The sequence below is a fragment of the Notolepis coatsorum genome (genome assembly GCF_963971535.1).
Source record: "Notolepis coatsorum genome assembly, chromosome: 7".
Taxonomy (NCBI): domain Eukaryota; kingdom Metazoa; phylum Chordata; class Actinopteri; order Aulopiformes; family Paralepididae; genus Notolepis; species Notolepis coatsorum.
Window position 1 is genome coordinate 122541670 of NC_140171.1, and position 21778 is coordinate 122563447.

Sequence of the window (21778 nt, forward strand, 5' to 3'; positions counted from 1 at the left end):
ATATGAATGTTTATATGTTTATTTTTATAACCGTACATTGAAACGGCATTAGGAATATTGATTGGATTTAGATAACGTCCTTGAACCGTCTTATTTGTCATAATAGAACATTCTAGAACATTTGTGATGTCACAGTATGATGTCATGACCGAACGTTCTAGAACATTTGTGATGTCACAGTATGATGTCATGACCGAATGTTCTGGAACATTTGTGATGTCATCGTATGATGTCATAACCGAAACCTTCTGGAACACTGGTGATGTCATAGTATGATGTCATAACAGAACATTCTAGAACATTTGTGTCTCTATATATAGTCCACAATTCTCTCACAACAGGCAGTGTGTAGCTTGAAACAGGACTGAACAGAGAGACTAAACAACATAGACTGAAGCCTGCATTTTTCAACAACAGAATGGGTTTTGATTTAATAAAAAAAGAAAAAGACTAAGGGCTAGATCCACAAAGAATGTATTGCACGGAGCAAGTTGCACTCTTACTTTCAATTCATTGCAATCCATTCTTTGTGGATCTAGCCCTAAAGGTCCAGACTTTTATTTCGTGTACGCTTTAATTTTGTAAGGAACATCGGCCTACACGCGAATGGGATTTGATGGTACTGAAATGGGGACCAATCAGATCATCTGATCTTGCACGTCCGACGTTCGTTTATCTGATCCGCACATGCGCATTTCATTTTGAAAATGGCGGCCGTACAAGGTGGTCAGATCGATCCGGTGGGAGAAAAGGACATAAAAACAGAACCAGTGAACGATAGTGCTACAAATAATAATGCAAACGATGGACGACCACTTTCTGCATCCCCCGTGGCGAGCTCTTCGGGTGGAAGTAACAGATCGGCGGCAACCACGGCGGAGGAGCAGAAGACGCTACTTGCGGTCTTGCTATTCCTCAAGAAAAGCAAACTGAGCGAGTCTGTCGAAATCTTGCGACGAGAAGCGGGCTTATCGGAGGAAACAGAAGATTCAAAGGGTTCCGATTCTTCGGGGACAGGCTCGGTTGGCAGTACTGGGAATATCGACACGGAAAGCGGGGATGCAAACTCTCTTCTCAGCAGGGTGTCCGTCGCATCGTCCGCTCCTCCCCCGACGCCGACGCCGCCGCCGCCGCCACCCAAAGGTCCCAGTGCACTTCTAGACTCATCGGCTAGTAAACACGTTGTTTGTTTTCATAATTTAACGCTAAAAAGTTTTGTTGTGACCATGCTTTTGGCAGTCTAAACTTATCAGTTAAAACTCGTGTCTCACTCGTTGTTTGATGAAGTTTTCTAACTGTGATGATCGTTAGCTTATTATAAGCCTACAGTTAATCATGATGCCTCTGTGTTGTTGTAAGCAGCGGTGCTAGATTCACAGTTGTGAAACGTGATCCTCCTCACTCTCACTCACGTTATTCTTGCCTGGGTTTAGTGTCATCGGTGAGCGCAGGGGAGGATCAACCCGACGTCAACGTCGTGTTGTCGGCTTACAGCCAGCAGGGGGACCCGGTTCTGTATGAAGTTTACTACAACGGCCTGAAAAGGTTCATAGAAACGGTGCTGGACTGCCACAGAGCAGAACTCTCCCAGGTCTTCTACCCTCTCTTCGTACACATGTACCTGGAGCTGGTCTACAACAACCACGAAAGTGAGGCCAAGGCGTTCTTTGAAAGGTAAAGTCTCCTGGAGAGAGAGAGAAGCGGCAGTGGTGAGATGATGTATCTGTGAATGAATGAATGAGAACTTTATTTAACAAATTGCAGAATGGGTACAATACAGTACGGCTCAATACACACAATTGTTAAGGGGATGCAGACCTGAGAAAGACGTTTGTCTTGTTTACATCATGATCAGGGTCCCCCATTTTCAATTCATATAGACATTTATGACATACACAACATGCATGACATTTATGGCATAGGGACATATAGGTATTTAGTACTGATACATTTGTGACATAAACGGTATTCAAATATACAGTACTGTTACCCCTAGATCCTGACAGAGTATATACATATGATGGGGAGGGGACTGTACATTAGGAGGGGGTGGGTGGGTGGGAGAGAAATATATACATACGGCGGGGAGGGAATATATACATGCGGTGGGGAGGAGACTGTCTATTAGGAGGTGGTGGGGGTTTTGGGCATTTACGGTGGCCAGTTTCGAATTGCAGCCTCCCGTAGGTGCTCTTTAAGAGCGGTTTTGAATGTGGGTAGGGATTCACATTCCTTTACAGCTTTGGGTAGGGCGTTCCACATTGATGTGGCATAATTGCGAAACGTGTTTAGTCCCTTGTTTGAGCCGAATCTGGGTTTAACATGATTTGTGGAGCTTCCTCTGGTGTAGTGGTTGTGGTATTCACTGACCTTTGGGAAGTATTTTGACATGTACATGGGTACCTTAGTCGTATAGTGTATCTTGTAGACCAGGCCCATTGCAAGTGGCTGTACTCTGTCGTCTACTCTAAGCCATCCTAGGTTGTCAAAGTGGGCAGGGGTGAGGTGGGTTCTAAGAGTACGGTCAAGTAGTAGTCTGACCAGTTTGTTTTGTGATGTTTGTAATCTTGTTTTAAGCGCCTTTGAGGTGCTTTGGTACCATGAGGTGCAAGCATAGTCGTAGTACCCTTGAATGAGTGCTCCTGCCAGAGTCTTCAGGGTATTCTTGTTTACCAGAGAGGAGATCCGGTACAAGAATCTAGTTTGTTGGTTGACTTTTTTTATTACATTGGATGCCATTTTGTCACAGGAAAGATTTGCCTCTAGGATGGAACCCAGGTAGGTAATTTCGTCTTTCCTTGTGACAATATTGTCACCCACTGTAACTGAGAAGCCATCGGTCTTGCTGAGTTTGTTATTTGAACCGAAGAGAATGGACTCTGTTTTGCCCATGTGTAATGATAGTTTGTTATCAGCGAGCCATATGCAGATTTTGCCTAGTTCCGAGCTGAGGGTTTTTTCAACCTGCAACTTGTTCTTGTCAGAGACTGTGCTTGTTCACGTTTCACTGAATACAGTATTGATTTGTGGGGACTCTTAAAAAAACTTGGTATCATGTATACACAGTACACAACCGCCCCCTTTACCTCATGCCCCACTATGCCTTTACATTATTGATGTACTGATGTGAACAAGACGGAAGTATTTTTCTGGTCTGCATCCCCTTTAGTCAAATTTCCCTTGGGATAATAAAAGTATTTCTATTCTATTCTATAAACAATTGTTTGTATTGAACCGTACTGTATTGTACCCATTCTGCAATCTGTTAATAACGTTTTCAATCAATCAATCAATCAAAAACTGTATTACTCTACTGCAAGTAGGGCTGCAACTAATGACTAATTTGGTAGTCGACTAATCTGCCGATTATTTTTTCGATTAGTCGACTAATCGAAAACCAATGTAAACAACAACAAACCAAAAAAAAAATGATTTTTTTTTTTTTTTTTATAATTACCTATCTTTGTGAAAGTGGCTTCTCAGCTCTGGTCCAGCTGAAGACAGAGCAGAGGAACAGATTGGACATTGAGCATGACCTCAGAGTTGCTTGTCTACCATCACCCCAGACTTTGAGACTCTTGTCAGGACCAAACAACAACATCATAACATGATGATCCCATAGCAAATTAAAATAATGACTCGTGAAACATTTGAATTTGGATCTTTAAGCCACTTTAAATGAAAATGTATTTGAAGAACAATACAGCAATCACTCATAACAAGATAAATAAATTAAATAATACAAATTAAAGTGGAAGTGTACTTTAAATAACTTTTGTTTGCTGTGTGTGAGAGGAGTCTGTGTGTGTGTATGTGTGTGTGTCTTACTCTGATCGCTATGTGAGTGAGAGGAGTGTGTGTACTGTGTAATTTGTGTGTGTGTCTTACTCTGATCGCTGTGTGAGTGAGAGGTGTGTACTGTGTAATTTGTGTATGTGTGTGTGTCTTACTCTGATCGCTGTGTGTGAGTGAGAGGAGTGTGAATGTGTGTGTGTCTTACTCTGATCGCTGTGTGAGAGAGAGGAGTGTGAATGTGTGTGTGTCTTACTCTGATCGCTGTGTGTGAGTGAGAGGAGTGTGTATGTGTGTGTGTCTTACTCTGATCGCTGTGTGTGAGTGAGAGGAGTGTGTATGTGTGTGTCTTACTCTGATCGCTGTGTGTGAGTGAGAGGAGTACGTGTGTAATGTATTGTGTGTCTAGTCTGATCATCATCTCCTGCAGGGGAACAATGTTTTCAATGTCCAAAATTTGCTATGGGATCATCATGTTATGATGTTGTCTGGAACCCTGAGAAGCCACTCTCACAAAGATAGGTAGTGCACAAAAAAAAAAAAAAAAAAATTAAATACATTTTTTTTTCTTTTTTTTTTTTATGACTAATCGACGCAACAATTTCTCGGCGACGATTTTTTATAATCGACGTCGTCGATTATGTCGACTAATCGTTGCAGCCCTAACTGCAAGCCATTCAAATACATCAACCAGGAGCACCCGGTAGTTAATAACAAGCGCATCCAACCCCATTGACTTGTCCAACCCCTTCTCTCCTGACTGTCCTTTCTCCAACTCCAGATTCAGTGGAGACCAGGAGTGTTACTACGAGGACGACCTGCGTGTCTTGTCGAGCCTGAGCAAGAAGGAACACATGAGGGGCAATGAGACCCTGCTGGACTTCCGCACCAGCAAGTTTGTCCTGCGCATCTCCCGCGACTCCTACCAGCTGCTGAAGAGGCACCTGCAGGAGCGTCAAAACAACCAGATCTGGAACATCATCCAGGAGCACCTCTACATTGACATCTTCGATGGCATGCCACGCAGCAAATCCCAGATTGATGCCATGTCCGGCAGCCTGGCTGGCGAGGGCAAGAGAGAGGCCAATAAGGCTAAGGTGAGCTGCCTATGTTTGTGTTAGGGCTGGGCGATATGGCCTAAAAATAAAATCCCAGATTATTTTTCTTTAAATCCGATTTACAATTTTAATCGATTTTTTTCTCTTGAAAACTAGAAACGCCAAGGAAATCATTCAAATAACATTTGTTTTTATTTGACAAAAAAAAATTTTCAAACCAAGATGAATGTCCCTATTGGGATTTAAGTGCAACCTAACTTTCACCAATCTTCACTTAAAAAAATAAATAATTAATAATAAATATGAATTGCCCCACGCGGGACCAATAAAGTTGTCTGAATCTGAATATATATATATATATAATATAAAAGGTTACTCTTGATCAAACAAAGATGAATGTCCCTATTGGGATTAATAGTGCAATAACTTGCTTTTTCACCAAACTTCACTTAAAACAAATAAAAGGTGCCTCTTGATCATCAAACAAGAATGAATTTCCCTATTGGGATTAATAAAGTGCAAATCTAACTTTCACCAAACATCACTTTTTGTAAAATAAAAGGTGACTCTTTGTTGTTGTTGAAAATCGATTTAAATTTTTCAAAATCGTCCTAAATCATTAATTCGAATTAATTGATAAAATCGATTAATCGCCCAGCCCTAGGTTGTGTGTATGTTGATGCACATATGAATAGGATACTGCTCTCTAGGAATGCGGTAATGCCAATACTGGTGCTGGGTCGCAAAAAAAGGACTGTATTACCGGTGTAATTTTTACTTCTCACTATTACTAGAGATTGTCCCCATCTTTAACTTATGTTGTGTGCATAATATGTGTATATGTTTTGGTAGATCTCAGGCGACCTTTCACACTGCCAATGTCGAAAACGGGTGGAAATATACTTCATGAAACTTGAAAGTCGCTAAGCATAGGTAATTCACCCATGTGAAAACCACCATGCCTTTACATTACTGTATTACTCTACTGCAAGCCATTCAAATTCATACATCAACCAGGAGCACACGGTAGTTAATAACAAGCGCATCCAACCGAGTGCGGAAGTTTGACGAGCAAGGCTTGTAGTATAGTGTTAGAGAAAGTAAAACGGGGCGAATCAGTGACAGTGTTAAATGGCTTGTAGTACGGTAGGCTGAGATCAGCTAAAACACACACACTGTATTCATATATGAACACAACATTAGTTAAAAAGACGTGCCATCTACAGTAATGGTAAGAAGTCTAAATTAGACTGGTATGGTCCTTTTAATTAAAGTATTGGACGATTTGCTTTGGTATCCGTCATGTTACAGTGTTTTCTTTTAGCCTGCTATCGGATGGATATCCGATAAAGGTTTTGCTATCTCCTCATCCATATTGGTCATGTGTGTCTCTCAGTGGATCTGCTGGGTGTTCACTGAAGACGGGTTGTAGTCAAGAATCTTGGCTTGATCCCTTCATTATCAACCTAATTTTGTGTGCATTGTCTAGTGACTTTAAATGGGCAGTTCCCCTGAAAAAATAAAAAAGAACATTAATAATACAATACAAGATACTTGTGCCCCAAGGATAAGTGCCCAATGAAGAAACCCAATCTCGTTGCCAAAAGAAAGTCTAAAATGTCTATGTAAAATGTGCTCAAAAGATGCTGAAATCGCAATGTCTCTTTCCAGAAATCAACCACGACGCGGTTACTCAAGAAGATAATCCAGAGACCTCATTGTTTCATTAAGAACTATTATGGCAGGTGAACTTTGGTAGAAAATAGTTCTTAATGAAACTGCACAAATCATGTGTCATAATTTCTGGAAAGAGACATTGCTGTTGAGCTTTTCTGTTGCTGTTGACTTGGAGGACCCAATGCCTTTCAGTTATATTATATTGGAATCACGGCAGACATTTATACGGCTAGATATATCCAAAAGTTGGCAAATTACATCAAAACTATCTGGATGGATATATATAGCATGCTAGGTTTGTGAAAATCAATGCATTGATTTGAATGTGGAAGTGTAATCGTATTGATTTGTAGAATTGATCCGTCAAAATTGCTGTGTTAATCTTCGCTGTAAAGTTAAACGTGCACCTTGTTGTAAGGATTTAATATCATTTACATAACATTTATATAATATTACCCTCTTGTTACACTTGGAATTAATCAAATTAGATTAAGTAAGTACGATTTTTATGACGCAACAAATTCTGGCCTAAATAACTCATTGTTGTACTGAATGGTTACAGTCCTAATGGTTACAGACTTACAGTCCTAATGGTTACAGTCCTAATGGTTACAGTTAGGGATGCACAGATCCGATATTGGTATTGGTATCGGCCGCCGATATCAGTAAAATAGCTGGATCGGGTATCTGTAGAAAGAAATATATATATATCGGATTTCTTTATATATTTTTATTTATTTTTAATTTTAATAATAAATAAAATAAGAAATAACCATTCAGTACATTTATATCTATGTGTTAATTTGTTACATTTAGTTTCACTAAGTTAGGAAAGTAATGTTTTAAGTCAAGCCTGATGTTGCCTTGCACAAACGAATGATCCCAGTCTCTTCCACACAGTGACAGTGAGGCATACAGTTTATTAATTGAATGAATGAAGTTTATTTTCTGTCTTTGTTTACAACAAATCAAAAACACACGTGTGATCCTTTAAAATTCTTAAAAACAAAATCTATTTTAATATAAAAAAAAAACATGGATTCATTTTTTTTAAACTTTTTTGGAAACAAAATTTGGACAATGGGTATCTGATCGGTATCGGGACTGAAAAAGTCTGATCTGTGCATCCCTAGTTACAGTCCTATTGGTTACAGTGCTAATGGTCCCTCATCCTCCTCTGTGCTGCAGGTGTTCTACGGGCTGCTGAAGGAGCCGGAGATCGAGGTGCCGCTGGATGACGAGGATGAGGAGGCAGAGAACGAGGAAGGAAAACCCAAGAAGAAGAAACCCAAGAAGGACAGCTTGGGCAACAAGAGCAAGAAACAAGATCCCAACGCACCCCAACAGAACAGGTAAGGCATTTTCACCGGGAACCTGAAAACCTCATGGAATTTGACTGGTCTTTCCCAGACCTGGTTACAGGAAAATTATACATATCCAAAAGGTTTTGTCAATGGCATGGAAACGTGTCCGTACAATTTCTTTTCATCTGGTCAAGTGTTAAATGTCAAGCTTGGCTGCTGGTAGATGTAGTTATTAAGGAACAAATTAAAGGTAGAATCTGTAATGCCGCCAAACAGCGACCTCTAGTCAAAAGCCCCCCCCCCTTGGTATTACACTTTGTTTACATGTTTTTGTTTCGGTCTGATATGTAGATTTTATTTTATAGGAGTTTATAAATGTATTATACTGTGCATTTCTCCAGTCGTCTCTGGGCAGAGCCTGAGGTGTGGCCAGCAATAGACCAAAACATCAAATGTAAACGAGTGCAATACTGAGTATATAGAATGGTTGTAGCAAACCTGGGACAGGTGAAGTAGCTACATAACAAGAAAATGAATAGATGCTGAGAATTATTGGTCATGGACATTTTGTAATGTTATTCAGTCATGAGATGTCTTTAGTAAAAATGTGGAGGACTTTTGACTAACTATACAGTAACAAACTTCACTTTACTTGGACTGTGCTGATCCATACAATCCTGTTCACCGTTTCATATCCACCAACTAAGGCTGGGTAATATGGAAGACATTAACATCACAGTAATCACAAGGAATATTCTCCATATTATCAGTAATACAGTATACAACAGGTGTCGGCTCGGGTATGAAATAAATAAATGTGAAATAATAAATCAATTTGATGTTCATCATGTTGAACTGTGTGATAATATCAACCCAAGACCTCTTGTTGTTTTCAAATCGTGTTCCCTCAAATCAATCAATCAATCAGATTTATTTATATAGCACATTTCACATGACGCGTGTCAACCAAAGTGCTGTATAGAGGGTAGGTACACATAGATGCATATTGACAAGAATCACACTCCGTTTTATGGGAGGGCACACAGGCAAACGCATAGGAAAACAGGGCATGAGTCTGTGAACGGGAAAGGCTAGTAGGTAGAAGTGGGTTTTGAGCCTCGATTTGAAGGCATCTATCGAGGGGGCAAGCCTAATGGAGGTGGGGATGCTGTTCCACAGTTCAGGGGCTGCGACAGCAAAGGCACGGCCCCCCCTGAGCTTGAGGTTAGACCTCCGGACTGTCAGGAGCCTCTGATCGGCTGACCTGAGGGACCTGGTGTTGGAATAGGGGGATAGGAGGTCTTAGATGTAGGAGGGGGGGTGACCATTAAGGGCTTTAAAAACAAATGGGAGAACCTTAAAATCTATCCTGTAGCGTACTGGGAGCCAATGAAGGGAGGCAAGGACAGGGGTGATGTGGTCTCTCTTCAACATTAGTCGGTGACTCCGTGGTGTCCTGTCCTCTTAGGATTCCTCTCCCGGAGCTGAAGGACTCGGACAAGCTGGACAAGATCATGTACATGAAGGAGGCCACCAAGAGGATCCGTCTGGGCACCGAGGCCCTGCCCTCCATATGCTTCTACTCCTTCCTGAATGCGTACCAGGTACAATCGTACATCTTACTGTATATTGTTATGCACTTTACTGTTTACATTTGCACTCTGGTTAGATTCCAACTTCTTTTTCCATTGTATACTGTACTTGTGCCGTGCAACAATGACAATACATTTGAATCTAATCTAGATTAGATTAATTAATTGCTGAATTAAATTGAGTTAGATTAATTCAGCCCGCCCCATATATGCTGATTTTACAACAAGAACGATTCAATTTACCATATTCACGGTGGCCATTTTGCTCTTATGGTCCTGCTCAGGGTGGGAAGGCCACCGTGTGACGGCTGTCCCATCCTATGGTCAATAGACTTCTCTCTCTCTCTAGGAATGTAAGCCAAATGCTGTTTTCAATCGTGTTTATTACATAATTCCACCATGTAGGGTCTGACGGCAGTGGACTTCACGGACGACTCCAGCCTGATCGCAGGGGGCTTCTCCGACTCCACCGTGCGGGTGTGGAGTGTCACACCAAAGAAGCTCCGCAGGGTCAAGTCTGCAGCAGGTACAGTAATACAAGGCCTTCCACGTATCCATTCAACTGCTATGTGAGGATGTCGTATTCAGCATGTTGTCAAGACGAGCGTATGTTCCATTATTCGGGATACACGCGTGTTCTGCTTACACGCTATTGGCAAATTATCTTCTTTAGAAAATCCTACATTTCTTTACCAACTTAAGCCTGAAAGTGTCATTCACGTAACATTTTCTCTCTCTTCTTGTCTTTCCCTAATGCTCTCGGTCAAGACCTGAGTCTAATCGACAAAGAGTCTGACGATGTGCTGGAGAGGATCATGGATGAGAAGACAGCCAGCGAGTCTAAGATCCTCTATGGACACAGTGGCCCTGTGTACGGCATCAGCTTTAGTCCCGACAGGTAAGACAACCCTGCTGCTCATCAACCAGTTCTGACGGGTAAGACAGCTCTGCTGCTCATCAACCAGTTCTGACAGGTAAGACAACCCTGCTGCTCATCAACCAGTTCTGACAGGTAAGACAACCCTGCTGCTCATCAACCAGTTCTGACAGGTAAGACAACCCTGCTGCTCATCAACCAGTTCTGACAGGTAAGACAACCCTGCTGCTCATCAACCAGTTCTGACGGGTAAGACAACCCTGCTGCTCATCAACCAGTTCCGACAGGTAAGACAGCTCTGCTGCTCATCAACCAGTTCTGACAGGTAAGACAACCCTGCTGCTCATCAACCAGTTCTGACGGGTAAGACAACCCTGCTGCTCATCAACCAGTTCCGACAGGTAAGACAGCTCTGCTGCTCATCAACCAGTTCTGACAGGTAGGACAGCTCTGCTGCTCATCAATCAGTTCTGACAGGTAGGACAGCTCTGCTGCTCATCAACCAGACAGTTCAGTAGTTCTGCTGTAGCATAAATAGTTTGCTGTGTAGGATAGGCATGAATCCATAATGCTTGATCATATGTGTAATGTTGCACCACTGCATAATGTACTACTCACTCACTGGTATTATTTTAATTAGTAGTTTTTATTTGATTTAGTATCGATCCATAATGCATAATATTCATTATTCATACATAATGTACCACTCTCTATTGTTGTAATTGTGTGCGTTTCTTATGTGGTTTTAAGTTTCTTGGGGTACTATGTAACATTGTACTGTAAGGTGCTTTGGATAAAATCCACCCTTTTACCCTTTTTTATGTGACAGGATGCAAAAAGATTATGATCTAGTCTCTTTGAAAAAAAAAATGATCATCCTCCCCTGTGTTTCAGAAATTACCTGTTATCGTGTTCTGAAGACGGTACAGTGAGGCTATGGAGTCTGCAGACTTTTACCTGTCTGGTGGGCTACAAAGGTCACAACTACCCTGTGTGGGACACCCAGTTCTCACCCTACGGATACTACTTTGTTTCTGGTGGGCATGACCGAGTCGCACGGTGAGAATCTGCTAATATGACTTCAATGCAGCTCACAGTGCTGTATAGAGCCATGGTTACATGGAACTCACTTCCAGAACAGATTGCTAAAGCACAAACTAAAAGACAACTGAAACAACATCTGTAATGTAAACACATTCTGTACATTTAGACATACATATATATTACACACACATACCTACCTATGGTTACTTAACATTTTTAGTGATGGGAATATCAATAGCCTATACAAATAAGTGGTAAGAGTTTATTTTGTATGTACAGTTAATCCAGTGCTTATGAATCAGGAAAAAACATTATAGTATATGTATGTACGTTTATGGTTTCTTACTGCTTGTGAATTTAGTGCATTTTAATATATACTGTATTATGTCATATATATTGTACTATGTATGATTTAGGCATATGGTATGTATATGAATATGTTTGAGAGAGGATATAGATTTTAATACCACTTGGTTGATTGTCTGTAAATGTCTCATCTATTGTCATGTTTATGTGTTTGACCCCAGATGTTCTGCATCTGCTAATGGGGATCCTAATAACTCTGTATTAAGTATGCATAATGTAGATGCACACTGTAACAGTAAACCCCCTGTTTTTAACCTGACTTTAAATAGTGAGTGTTCATTTCCTACCAGTCTGTTGGCTTTTGTATGGTGTATGAAATATAATGTACTGCAGACACATGCTGTAATAATATGACCCCTTAGTATAAACTTGACTGGAGTTGACGTGGATTTTAACGGTATGTGTGCTCCGTCTTCTCCGACAGTCTGTGGGCGACAGATCACTACCAGCCGCTGCGGATGTTCGCGGGGCACCTCGCCGACATCACCTGCACACGCTTCCACCCCAACGCCAACTACTTGGCCACTGGCTCGGCCGACCGCACCATCCGCGTCTGGGACGTCCTGACCGGGAACTGTGTCCGCATCTTCACGGGTCACAAGGTCGGTCGCCAGACGATTTCTCCAAAACATATTTTCGTCAATAGCGTTTCTCCATTCCATTTATACCTGTACAATTTGACATGGTCCATCATTTTATGTGTCCTGGGGGCTCAGTTCATGCTATGAATCTTTTGCATTTGTATATTAAGCAAGCACATAATATTATATTTTTAGACTAGAAGTCTTTATTTGTCATGCAGTTTAACACACACACACATGCACTGAGACGCAGATGAAATGTCTCTCTGCACTTTTCCCATCCCACATCAAGCATCCCACAGTAAAACAAATGTATAATAAGTCAAGAGCTGTATATAACATTTTTCCACACTACACCAGCACCTTCTTGATTTATATAGTGATAAAAACAAGTTATTAACCTTCCTAACACATACAGTAAAGCAGGGGTTCTCAAACTATTTTTTATACCACGACCCCATTTTATTTAGGATTTTTTTTGGCGACCCCACACTTAATGTATTGTGTAATTTCAACATGGAATTAAGGAATATCAAAATAAAAGCACACGTTGTTGAACTTGATCATGCATATTTATTAGATTTTTTTTATTACAGCACTATGTTATCAATACACATTTATAAAATGAGGCATATTTAGCCAAAATATGTTGCCAGAACATAAATAGAAAAAAATTATTGATTTTTTTTTTAATTATTTTGCCAACCCGTAGTTTGAGAACCGCTGCAGTAAAACAATCTTCTTAGCTGCAATCAAAACCGTTTTAGGTAATCCCTCACACCCACATTTGTTGACCAGGTATAGATTCAGAACCATGCACCCATTTTATTTTTTACTGTTCCTTACCATTTACAATTTTGACTCGGGCAATAGCTTCACACCCACGTCGGTTGATGATGAAATGTGACACATGCAGGAGCTGCAGCACAGCTAAGTGGAATCATTTTGTGTGACTCCTAGGGCCCTATACATGCCCTGGCCTTCTCTCCCAACGGAAAGTTCCTGGCATCGGGGGCCACTGACGGCAGAGTTCTCCTGTGGGACATGGGTCACGGTCTGATGATCTGTGACCTGAAAGGCCACACGGACACAGTCTATTCCCTCAAGTTCAGCAGGGACGGGGAGATCCTTGCCTCTGGTGGGTAAAATACCACAACATCTCCAACATTGATTTAGATTGGTCTCGAACATAGAAACATAAATGTTTAAAAAAAAACAAAAAGGTAAATAGTCAAAGACAAACAAAAAAAATAGATAAATAAACGTATCAAGCCCTGCCCCTTCCTTACAATATTTTATATTATAATGTAACAAATGTAAAATAAAAGTTGATTTATCCAAATGAGAAAATGTATATTAGGCAGCAGTCAGATTACTGCTCAAGCTCCTCGTGTCCATAAGTGCTTGTTTATAGCTGCCTTTAAATTGGTTGATATTGCTTAATTTTATACTCTCATCCAGACCATTCCAGCGATACCCCACAAACTGCAATGCACATGCTTTTAAGAGTTGTATGTACAGTAGGTTGGTATAAAGCTAATGTCCCTCTAAAATTATAACCACCCTCTAGCCATGATATTTTTACATTAATGATACAATTTAAAGGTCCCATAATACTCCTTTTGAACACATTAATATACTTTTTTGCTCAGATTATGCATTCTAGCATGCCTCTATAACTCTCCATTTCAGTCCCGTTCTTGACAGGCTGTTTGTATGATACAATCTAATGAAATTCTGATCAAACCATAAGTGTTGCAGATCAAATGTGAATTAAGATCCAGCAATTGCGTGTCAAACTTATTTTAGTTAACCATTCATGTAGTAAGAGTTGTTTACGACCAAGCCACCATGGTTTTACTGGTTGAAAAATGGAGACAGTCAAGGACCACGAGTGTGTTGTGATTGGTCAGTTATTGTCTGTAATTCTGACTGGCTTGTCAATAGGGAGGGTTCTTGTCACAGATGAACTGCACGTACATATTTCACATTTTCTCAGGTATTATAGGATAACCTTTCCCTCATTGTGTAACAATACAAAACACAAGATTTTCTTTTTGCAATGGAGGGGGGGGGGGGGGTTTAGCCCAAATGTTTATTGAAATGCTGTATGCATTTGTAGTAAAGGTAATCCTAGCAGGGGACCTACTTTTAAACCTCACATCACACACTACCAACTGATAGAATGACTAGCTCTTTCAATGTAATAATGCATAATTTGTGGAGTTTGGGCGATTTATACCTGAAATACAAAATGAAGACTCCTCCTATCCAATGAACGACTTGATTAAAACCACTTGTATTCCAGGCTCCATGGACAACACTGTTCGTCTTTGGGACGCAACGAGGGCATTCGATGAACTGGAGACGGACGACTTTACGGCGGCTACAGGACACATCCATCTACCGGAGAACTCCCACGAGCTTCTGCTCGGCACCCACTTGACCAAGTCCACACCAGTCATACACCTACATTTCACCAGGAGGAACCTACTGCTGGCCGCAGGGGCCTACAACCCATGAGGACACTCGACTACTAGGACACACTTGATAAATTGTGAAGAGACTTAAGAGATCATGTAGCCTCAACAGTCCTCTTATTCAAAATGGTTGAATTATGAAAACTGCATCGTCATTGGCTCAACTATAGTGAACAGCTATGGGTGAAGACTGATGCTGAGGACACCGGCTAACTCATTGTGAAGTTACTCTCTGGTTCTCTCCAATAGAGACAGCCCCACCCCATTCATATGAAGATGTACAGTACCTTGCAGCAAAAGTATTGAGACCCATGACCAATTCGCACATTTTACTGAATTACAAACAACATTTTGTTAAGTGATATTTAAAAATTTTAAGGCAACATTGGTTTGTTTGAAATAATTTTAAGGGGGGATAAAAAAAAACACGTTTGCACAAGTATTCAACTCCTGTGTTCTGGAGGCAGACTTCAGAGATGGCAAATCCTTTGCAAAATGTCCGACCAAGTGGTAATTGAATTTTCCGTGAAATATCTTGGCGTTCCTGTTAAGAGACCAATGCCCCTCAATACATGGTACTTTGTGTACAGTGAGTCTTCATCAGAACACAACATGGGATATGTAGTTGACTTCTGAATATTATTTTGTCCAGTCCCTGAGGGTTCAGACAATATAAATCACCCTCTTGTCACCAAGTGAAAGTATAGATGGGTGCAATTGGATTTTATTGTGGAAGTCAATGGAGAAATCGGACAAAAATAATCACGACATTGCACCTAAGAGACTAAAAGTAGTACTGTAATTGATTTTTACCATGTTATTCCAGAATGGTTGAATACTTATGCAAACAGCATAAAACCTTTTTATAAACAAACATAAAAACCACTAACTATAAATACCAGTAGTTCATTTTGAGTCAAGTGTTTTTAAATAAAATATCAGTCAATTATTTATAATTCAGTAAAATATTGAATTGGTCAAGGGTCTCGATACTTACAAGGCATTACAAAATCATGTCTTCAAAATAGTGCCATTTCTAAATCATCTTTTTTTTATCACTGCCATGAGCACAGCTTTGCCTGGCTTATGGTTGTAATTTCTGTATCATAGTCTTTTATATTGGTGAAAATTGTGTAAATAAAATAATGTTTTGTATGTTTCAAGAGTTATTGTTTTATTAAACATGTTCATACCAAACACAAGGACATATTACAATCGCATCCAGCTGCTTCCTCCGCTCCAGCTAAACTAATGGGTCAGAATGGACACCTGTTGGGAGACAGTGGAACATGCCTTTAGTCAATATTCCATAAAGGAAGGACACGTCATTCAATAGATTTGACAAAAAGGAAACACTACAAGTTGGCAAGTCAACAGTTGAATTGATCTCCAGTACTTACATGCATCACTTTTCTGCGATGGCGGCCTGTTTCTTGGGTTTCAATTTGAAGAGGAGGAAAATGGATGCTATAGTAGCATATGTGGCCAATACACACTGCAACAACATGGAACATAATGTTACCTGGGGCATATTCACTTCTATGAATGATGAATTAATGAAAACTTTATTTAACAGATCAGAATGGGTACAATACAGTACGGCTCAATACACACAATTGTTAAGGGGATGCAGACCAGAGAAAGACGTTTGTCTTGTTTACATCAGGGTCCCCCATTTTCAATTCATCATAACATATGACATACTCAACATACATGACATAGGGACATATAGGTATTTAGTACTGATACATTTGTGACATACGGTATTCAAATATACAGTACTGTTACTCATAGATCCTGACAGAGTATATACATATGATGGGAGGGGACTGTACATTAGGGGTGGGTGGGAGATAAATATACATATACGGCGGGGGGAGGAGACTATTAGGTGGGGGGTTTCGAATTGCAGCCTCCCGTAGGTGCTCTTTAAGAGCAGTTTTTAATGTGGGTAGGGATTCACATTCCTTTACAGCTTTGGGTAGGGCGTTCCACATTGATGTGGCATAATTGCGAAACGTGTTTAGTCCCTTGTTTGAGCCGAATCTGGGTTTAACATGATTTGTTGAGCTTCCTCTGGTGTCGTGGTATTCACTGACCTTTGGGAAGTATTTTGACATGTACATGGGTACCTTAGTCGTGTAGTGTATCTTGTAGCCCAGGCCCATTGCAAGTTGCTGTACTCTTGTCTATTCTAAGCCATCCTAGGTAGTCAAAGTGGGCAGGGGTGAGGTGGGTTCTAGGGGTAAGGTCAAGTAGTAGTCTGACCAGTTTGTTTTGTGATGTTTGTAATTTGTTTAGTGCCTTTGAGGTGCTTTGGTACCATGAGGTGCAAGCATAGTCGTAGTACCCTTGAATGAGTGCTCCTGCCAGAGTCTTCAGGGTATTCTTGTTTACCAGAGAGGAGATTTTTTTTATTACATTGGATGCCATTTTGTCACAGGAAAGATTTGCCTCTAGGATGGAACCCAGGTATGTAATTTCATCTTTCCTTGTGACAATATTGTCACCCACTGTAACTGAGAAGCCGTCGGTCTTGCTGAGTTTGTTATTTGAACCGAAGAGAATGGACTCTGTTTTGCCCATGTGTAATGATAGTTTGTTATCAGCGAGCCATATGCAGATGTTGCCTAGTTCCTAGCTGAGGCCGGGTTCTCTAAACCTGCAACTTGTTCTTGTCAGAGACCAGCAGGGCTGAGTCATCCACAAACAGGAACAAGTTGCAGTCACAAGCTGACGACATGTCATTTGCATAAATTAGGAACAGTAGCGGTCCTAGTATGCTTCCTTGTGGAACACCACAGTTCACTGTGAGGGGGTCGGATAAAGTACCGTTTACCTCCACCATCTGTTCACTCCCCTCCAGGTAGGATTGCATCCAGCTCACTGATAAACTATCATGAATATGAAATCTTAAATGTTTGGGGTGTTTAAAAAGTTCACATGCAAATACTTGTGTTAATTAGATCCCAAATAAAGATAAGTTAGTTATAGCCAGTCCGTTTCACTAAAACTGCAGCCCACACTTACATTCCTCCGGCCTAGAGTGGTCCATGCGTTGAAGTGCTTGGCGATCCCAGTGAACTGGGGTCCAGTTGCAGCATCGTGTCCTCCCATGGTGGAGTAGAAATGGTCCTGAAAGAGGACAGAATCATGAGGTTAGACAATATTACTCTTGACTTGAGCGTGGAAGTCTAAAAAGTAACATTGCATTATAAAAGCTCTTTTTTTGGTAGTATTCCGGACCTCTTGGTAGGCAAACTGGTCATTGTAACCGCCTAGCAGGTGATTATCATTCAATGACAACCGTGGGGCCAATGAGCTGTAGTGCCAGTTAGCAGAATAAACAGCTGCCTGCTACTATAACATTTACTAACAAGCCAACCAAACGTCATTCTTAAATCAACTAAGTTTGGAGCTGTAAAACCATTGCAACATTACATAACATGAAGGCAGCCTGGTGTGCAGCAACTGCTGCTGGTTAGCTATGCATGCATGTCATGTCATTGACAGCAACCACAGACAACGCGGTTAACACTATTTACACTTCAAGCGAGAACATTAAATGCTACTGATCCGTTAGTTCGTTGTGATTCTGGTTAACAAATACATGATAGGGAACGTGTTATCTGTGTACTACCGTATATATCGTTACTGTGCAGCGAACAGTTATTCACATGGTAAGGTTAGGCTAGCCAATAAGCTAAAGACGCGTAGCTAACTACTATGGCCCAGCTAAATTGCCATACCGTTACATTTGACAAAGGTGTCTCTTAGTCTTAAGAGACACTTAACGTAACGTTAAAATCTATCATTATTATAAATCATGTGGACATTTTGAAGTTGATTTATTCAATGAGTTATTTCTCAGCTTACCTTCAATGCACCCAGGATGAAACAAGTTGTGTCCTTCAACAGAGGCCGTGGTGCTAAATGAATGTACCAGGAAATCCCGCCTCCTCCCTACCATGGAATATGCAGCGATATGTATGGACCAAAGTAATGCCACTCAACGTCAAGCGCTGGCCTTTGCAATCGGGTCCAGCTGCAGCGCCGGAGAATCCTCTCGCTGGGCAAGCCTGTGGCAGCCATGAACCTACTTTCTATAGAAGCAGCTCTCCGGCGCTGCAGCTGGACCCTACTCGGCCTTTGCGGAAGAAACGGTCAGCGAATGGTTTACCGAAGCGTCAGTCATACTAACACGACTCTGATAGGACAATCTATGAAACGCCCACGTAAACGACATAGCTTCCGGTCTGGAAACATGGCGTACCACCAGTGATCAACACACATGTGAGCTTGGATCTTGGATATACACACGAACTGGACATTTAACTTATTAACTTAACGTGAGAAACAATATTTTTCCTCATTTATACGCTTTATGTGTGATCTTGAAAATGTTTTAAAAATCTCGGCCAGTATAGATTTTCCCATTCTTTTGTGTCCTTTGAAACGAATTGCTGCATGTAACTTACTACCTAGCATGTTGTGTTTAGCTTGAATGCTAATTCTTAATGTCTCGTCGTGCACGATTGATTTGAATGTTAAGGCAAGGTAACTAGCAGGTTTGCCCACACAAGGGTGGTACCCTAAGTTATTTTGGGTCAGTTTATTAAACCAGACAACCCGGTGTCAAAAAGTATTGTCAAACGTGTCGCGGTAACACTGATCTACTGAGGCAACTGCTTGGGTGCTGTTGCTCATCATCACAGTTAACTTCACTGAGAATGTGACTTTTATTTGTTCAGACATCATAACAAACCATGGATTCGGTGGAGGAGGACTTCCCTCGAGGAGTGTCGGTGACTAAGGGCTCTGAGAGTAAAGTGAAACCAGTGGCACTAGGGACTGAGGTGGACAACCTGTTCCAGGTAGGGTTACAGGGACACTTGTCTCTTTCCACATGTTGACATGTGGCTGAAAGCTTAATACTCAAGACTATCCCTAAGTCTAAACAAATCTGTGTTCATTATTGATGGGGGAATCCTCTCTAGCTTTCTCTCTCTCACATGCACAATTGCATACACATGTTCTCTCTATCTACACACACTACCCCCTCTTCTATCTGGCTTGTGGCTTGTACACACATGCACAGTTGACACTACGTCATTATCCAGATATTGCTGTACATCATATCTATAATTCTAGATATCTCTGTAATTCATATTATGTATGTCAATGCCCCACTTGTACAGTACTCATGTAAATTCTTTGTTAGCTCGCCATTCTTTAGAGATCTAGGCTAGGGTCATTGCTGTAACTTAGGTCTGTTGGCCACCTCTGTGAATAATATCTGGTCAAATTATTCAGTTATCATTGTGAAACCAAATATATATATATTTTTTAAATCTTCTTGGCTCAAATCGTGTGATCTGTGTCCTCCTTGACTAGGGTTTCTAAGGCCTGTTTGTTTGTCACTGGTTTATTTCTGGTCACCTCAATCAGTGACACGACCTCCATAGAGTTCTTCCAACACACAATCTCTTGTCATCCAAGTTCTTCTGTGTGGAAAATGGTTCATATTCTCTCTGTCTCCTTTCACCGCAACTACACTTTTTGAGTTTCACAAACAAATGTGCTTCTTAGGTCTTTGCAAGTCGTTGGCCAACATTAATCTCACAACAATGTGTCACTCAACAAACGGTGTTCATTTCAGTTTGGCATATGGTCTATATAGTTGTAATAAACCTATATTGATAATATGATGCCGCTGTGTTCTTCCAGACACATGCACCCGAAACCAAGAAAAGAAAGGGAGCGGGAAAAGAAGACGGTAAGAAAGACGACGGTAAGAAATGGAAGAAGCAGAAGTCGGCCAAAGAAAAAGAAGACACTCTGACTCTCAACGCAGGAGTCAGATGTGTGGAGATTCTTCACGTCAAGGTACAGGATCTGGGGAGACTGAATCACTTCCGTCAATCTTCATGTTGTTTTTAAGCAGAATGTGTTCTTTAGTCACTCATATGTTTACGAATGTGGCACCACCGTGAGTGACATACTTAGTACAAATACAGACACTTTCTTTGACAAAGTATCGTAGTGAGTATTTACTGTAATCCAGATAATCTAGTGGTGGTGAGTGAGATCTATCGCCCTGTTTAGTGTCAGAGCCTGAATAAACACAGAACACTCAACCCTTCTGTTTAGTGTCAGAGCCTGAATAAACACAGAACACTCAACCCTTCTGTTTAGTGTCAGAGCCTGAATAAACACAGAACACTCAACCCTTCTGTTTAGTGTCAGAGCCTGAATAAACACAGAACACTCAACCCTTCTGTTTAGTGTCAGAGCCTGAATAAACACAGAACACTCAACCCTTCTGTTTAGTGTCAGAGCCTGAATAAACACAGAACACCCAACCCTTCTGTTTAGTGTCAGAGCCCGAGTGACTACAGAACACTCAACCCTTCTGTTTAGTGTCAGAGCCCGAGTGACTACAGAACACTCAACCCTTCTGTTTAGTGTCAGAGCCTGAATAAACACAGAACACTCAACCCTTCTGTTTAGTGTCAGCCCGAGTGACTACAGAACACTCAACCCTTCTGTTTAGTGTCAGAGCCTGAGTGACTACAGAACACTCAACCCTTCTGTTTAGTGTCAGAGCCTGAGTGGCCACAGAACACTCAATGAGTCCATGTTTAACCTCTGTCTGCTCAGAACCGTTATGGACTTAACGTATGTGTGCCCCTCCCAGAATCTGAAGGAGGGGATGCTGATGCTCGGCTGTGTGAAGGATGTGATGGAGTTTGAGGTCATAGTCAGCCTCCCCAGTGGCCTCCAGGGATACCTCAGCATCCAGAACATCTCCGACTCCTACACCAAGCTGCTCAGCGCGCAGCTGGATGCAGACAACACAGAGGTAGGCCCAGGTTTTTTTTTAATTAAAACAACGGATGGTGGATGCAGACAACACAGAGGTAGGCCCAGGTTTTTTTTTAATTAAAACACCGGAGGGTAGATACAGACAACACAGAGGTAATCATAGGAGGGTTTTAATTAGGCGG

At 41.2% G+C, this 21778-nt stretch overlaps 2 protein-coding genes across 4 annotated transcripts in view; both read left to right on the top strand.

Annotated features, from left to right (window-relative positions):
* Nucleotides 1–707: 707 nt before the first annotated feature.
* On the top strand, nucleotides 708–15930 carry taf5 (TAF5 RNA polymerase II, TATA box binding protein (TBP)-associated factor; the record flags this gene model as incomplete). Its single annotated transcript, XM_084319090.1, has 11 exons — nucleotides 708–1143; nucleotides 1434–1674; nucleotides 4574–4889; nucleotides 7716–7879; nucleotides 9300–9435; nucleotides 9829–9949; nucleotides 10192–10321; nucleotides 11195–11359; nucleotides 12135–12312; nucleotides 13252–13429; nucleotides 14600–15930. The coding sequence occupies 11 exons, from the start codon at nucleotides 708–710 to the stop codon at nucleotides 14812–14814; spliced, it is 2280 nt and encodes a 759-aa protein (XP_084175216.1). The 3' UTR covers nucleotides 14815–15930.
* Nucleotides 15931–19018: 3088 nt separating this feature from the next.
* Nucleotides 19019–21778, top strand: part of pdcd11 (programmed cell death 11) — a 71147-nt gene continuing 68387 nt past the window's right edge. For 2 of the 3 annotated variants that reach the window (XR_014619939.1, XM_084319087.1), the window contains exons 1-4: nucleotides 19019–19120; nucleotides 19523–19645; nucleotides 20499–20657; nucleotides 21469–21633. Coding sequence is in view for 2 of the 3 variants with exons in the window: in XM_084319087.1 (XP_084175213.1) it covers nucleotides 19538–19645; nucleotides 20499–20657; nucleotides 21469–21633 (432 nt within the window). In the remaining variant the exon portion in view is untranslated. The remainder of the gene's footprint in view (nucleotides 19121–19522; nucleotides 19646–20498; nucleotides 20658–21468; nucleotides 21634–21778) is intronic. The other variant, XM_084319088.1, reaches the window with a different exon arrangement.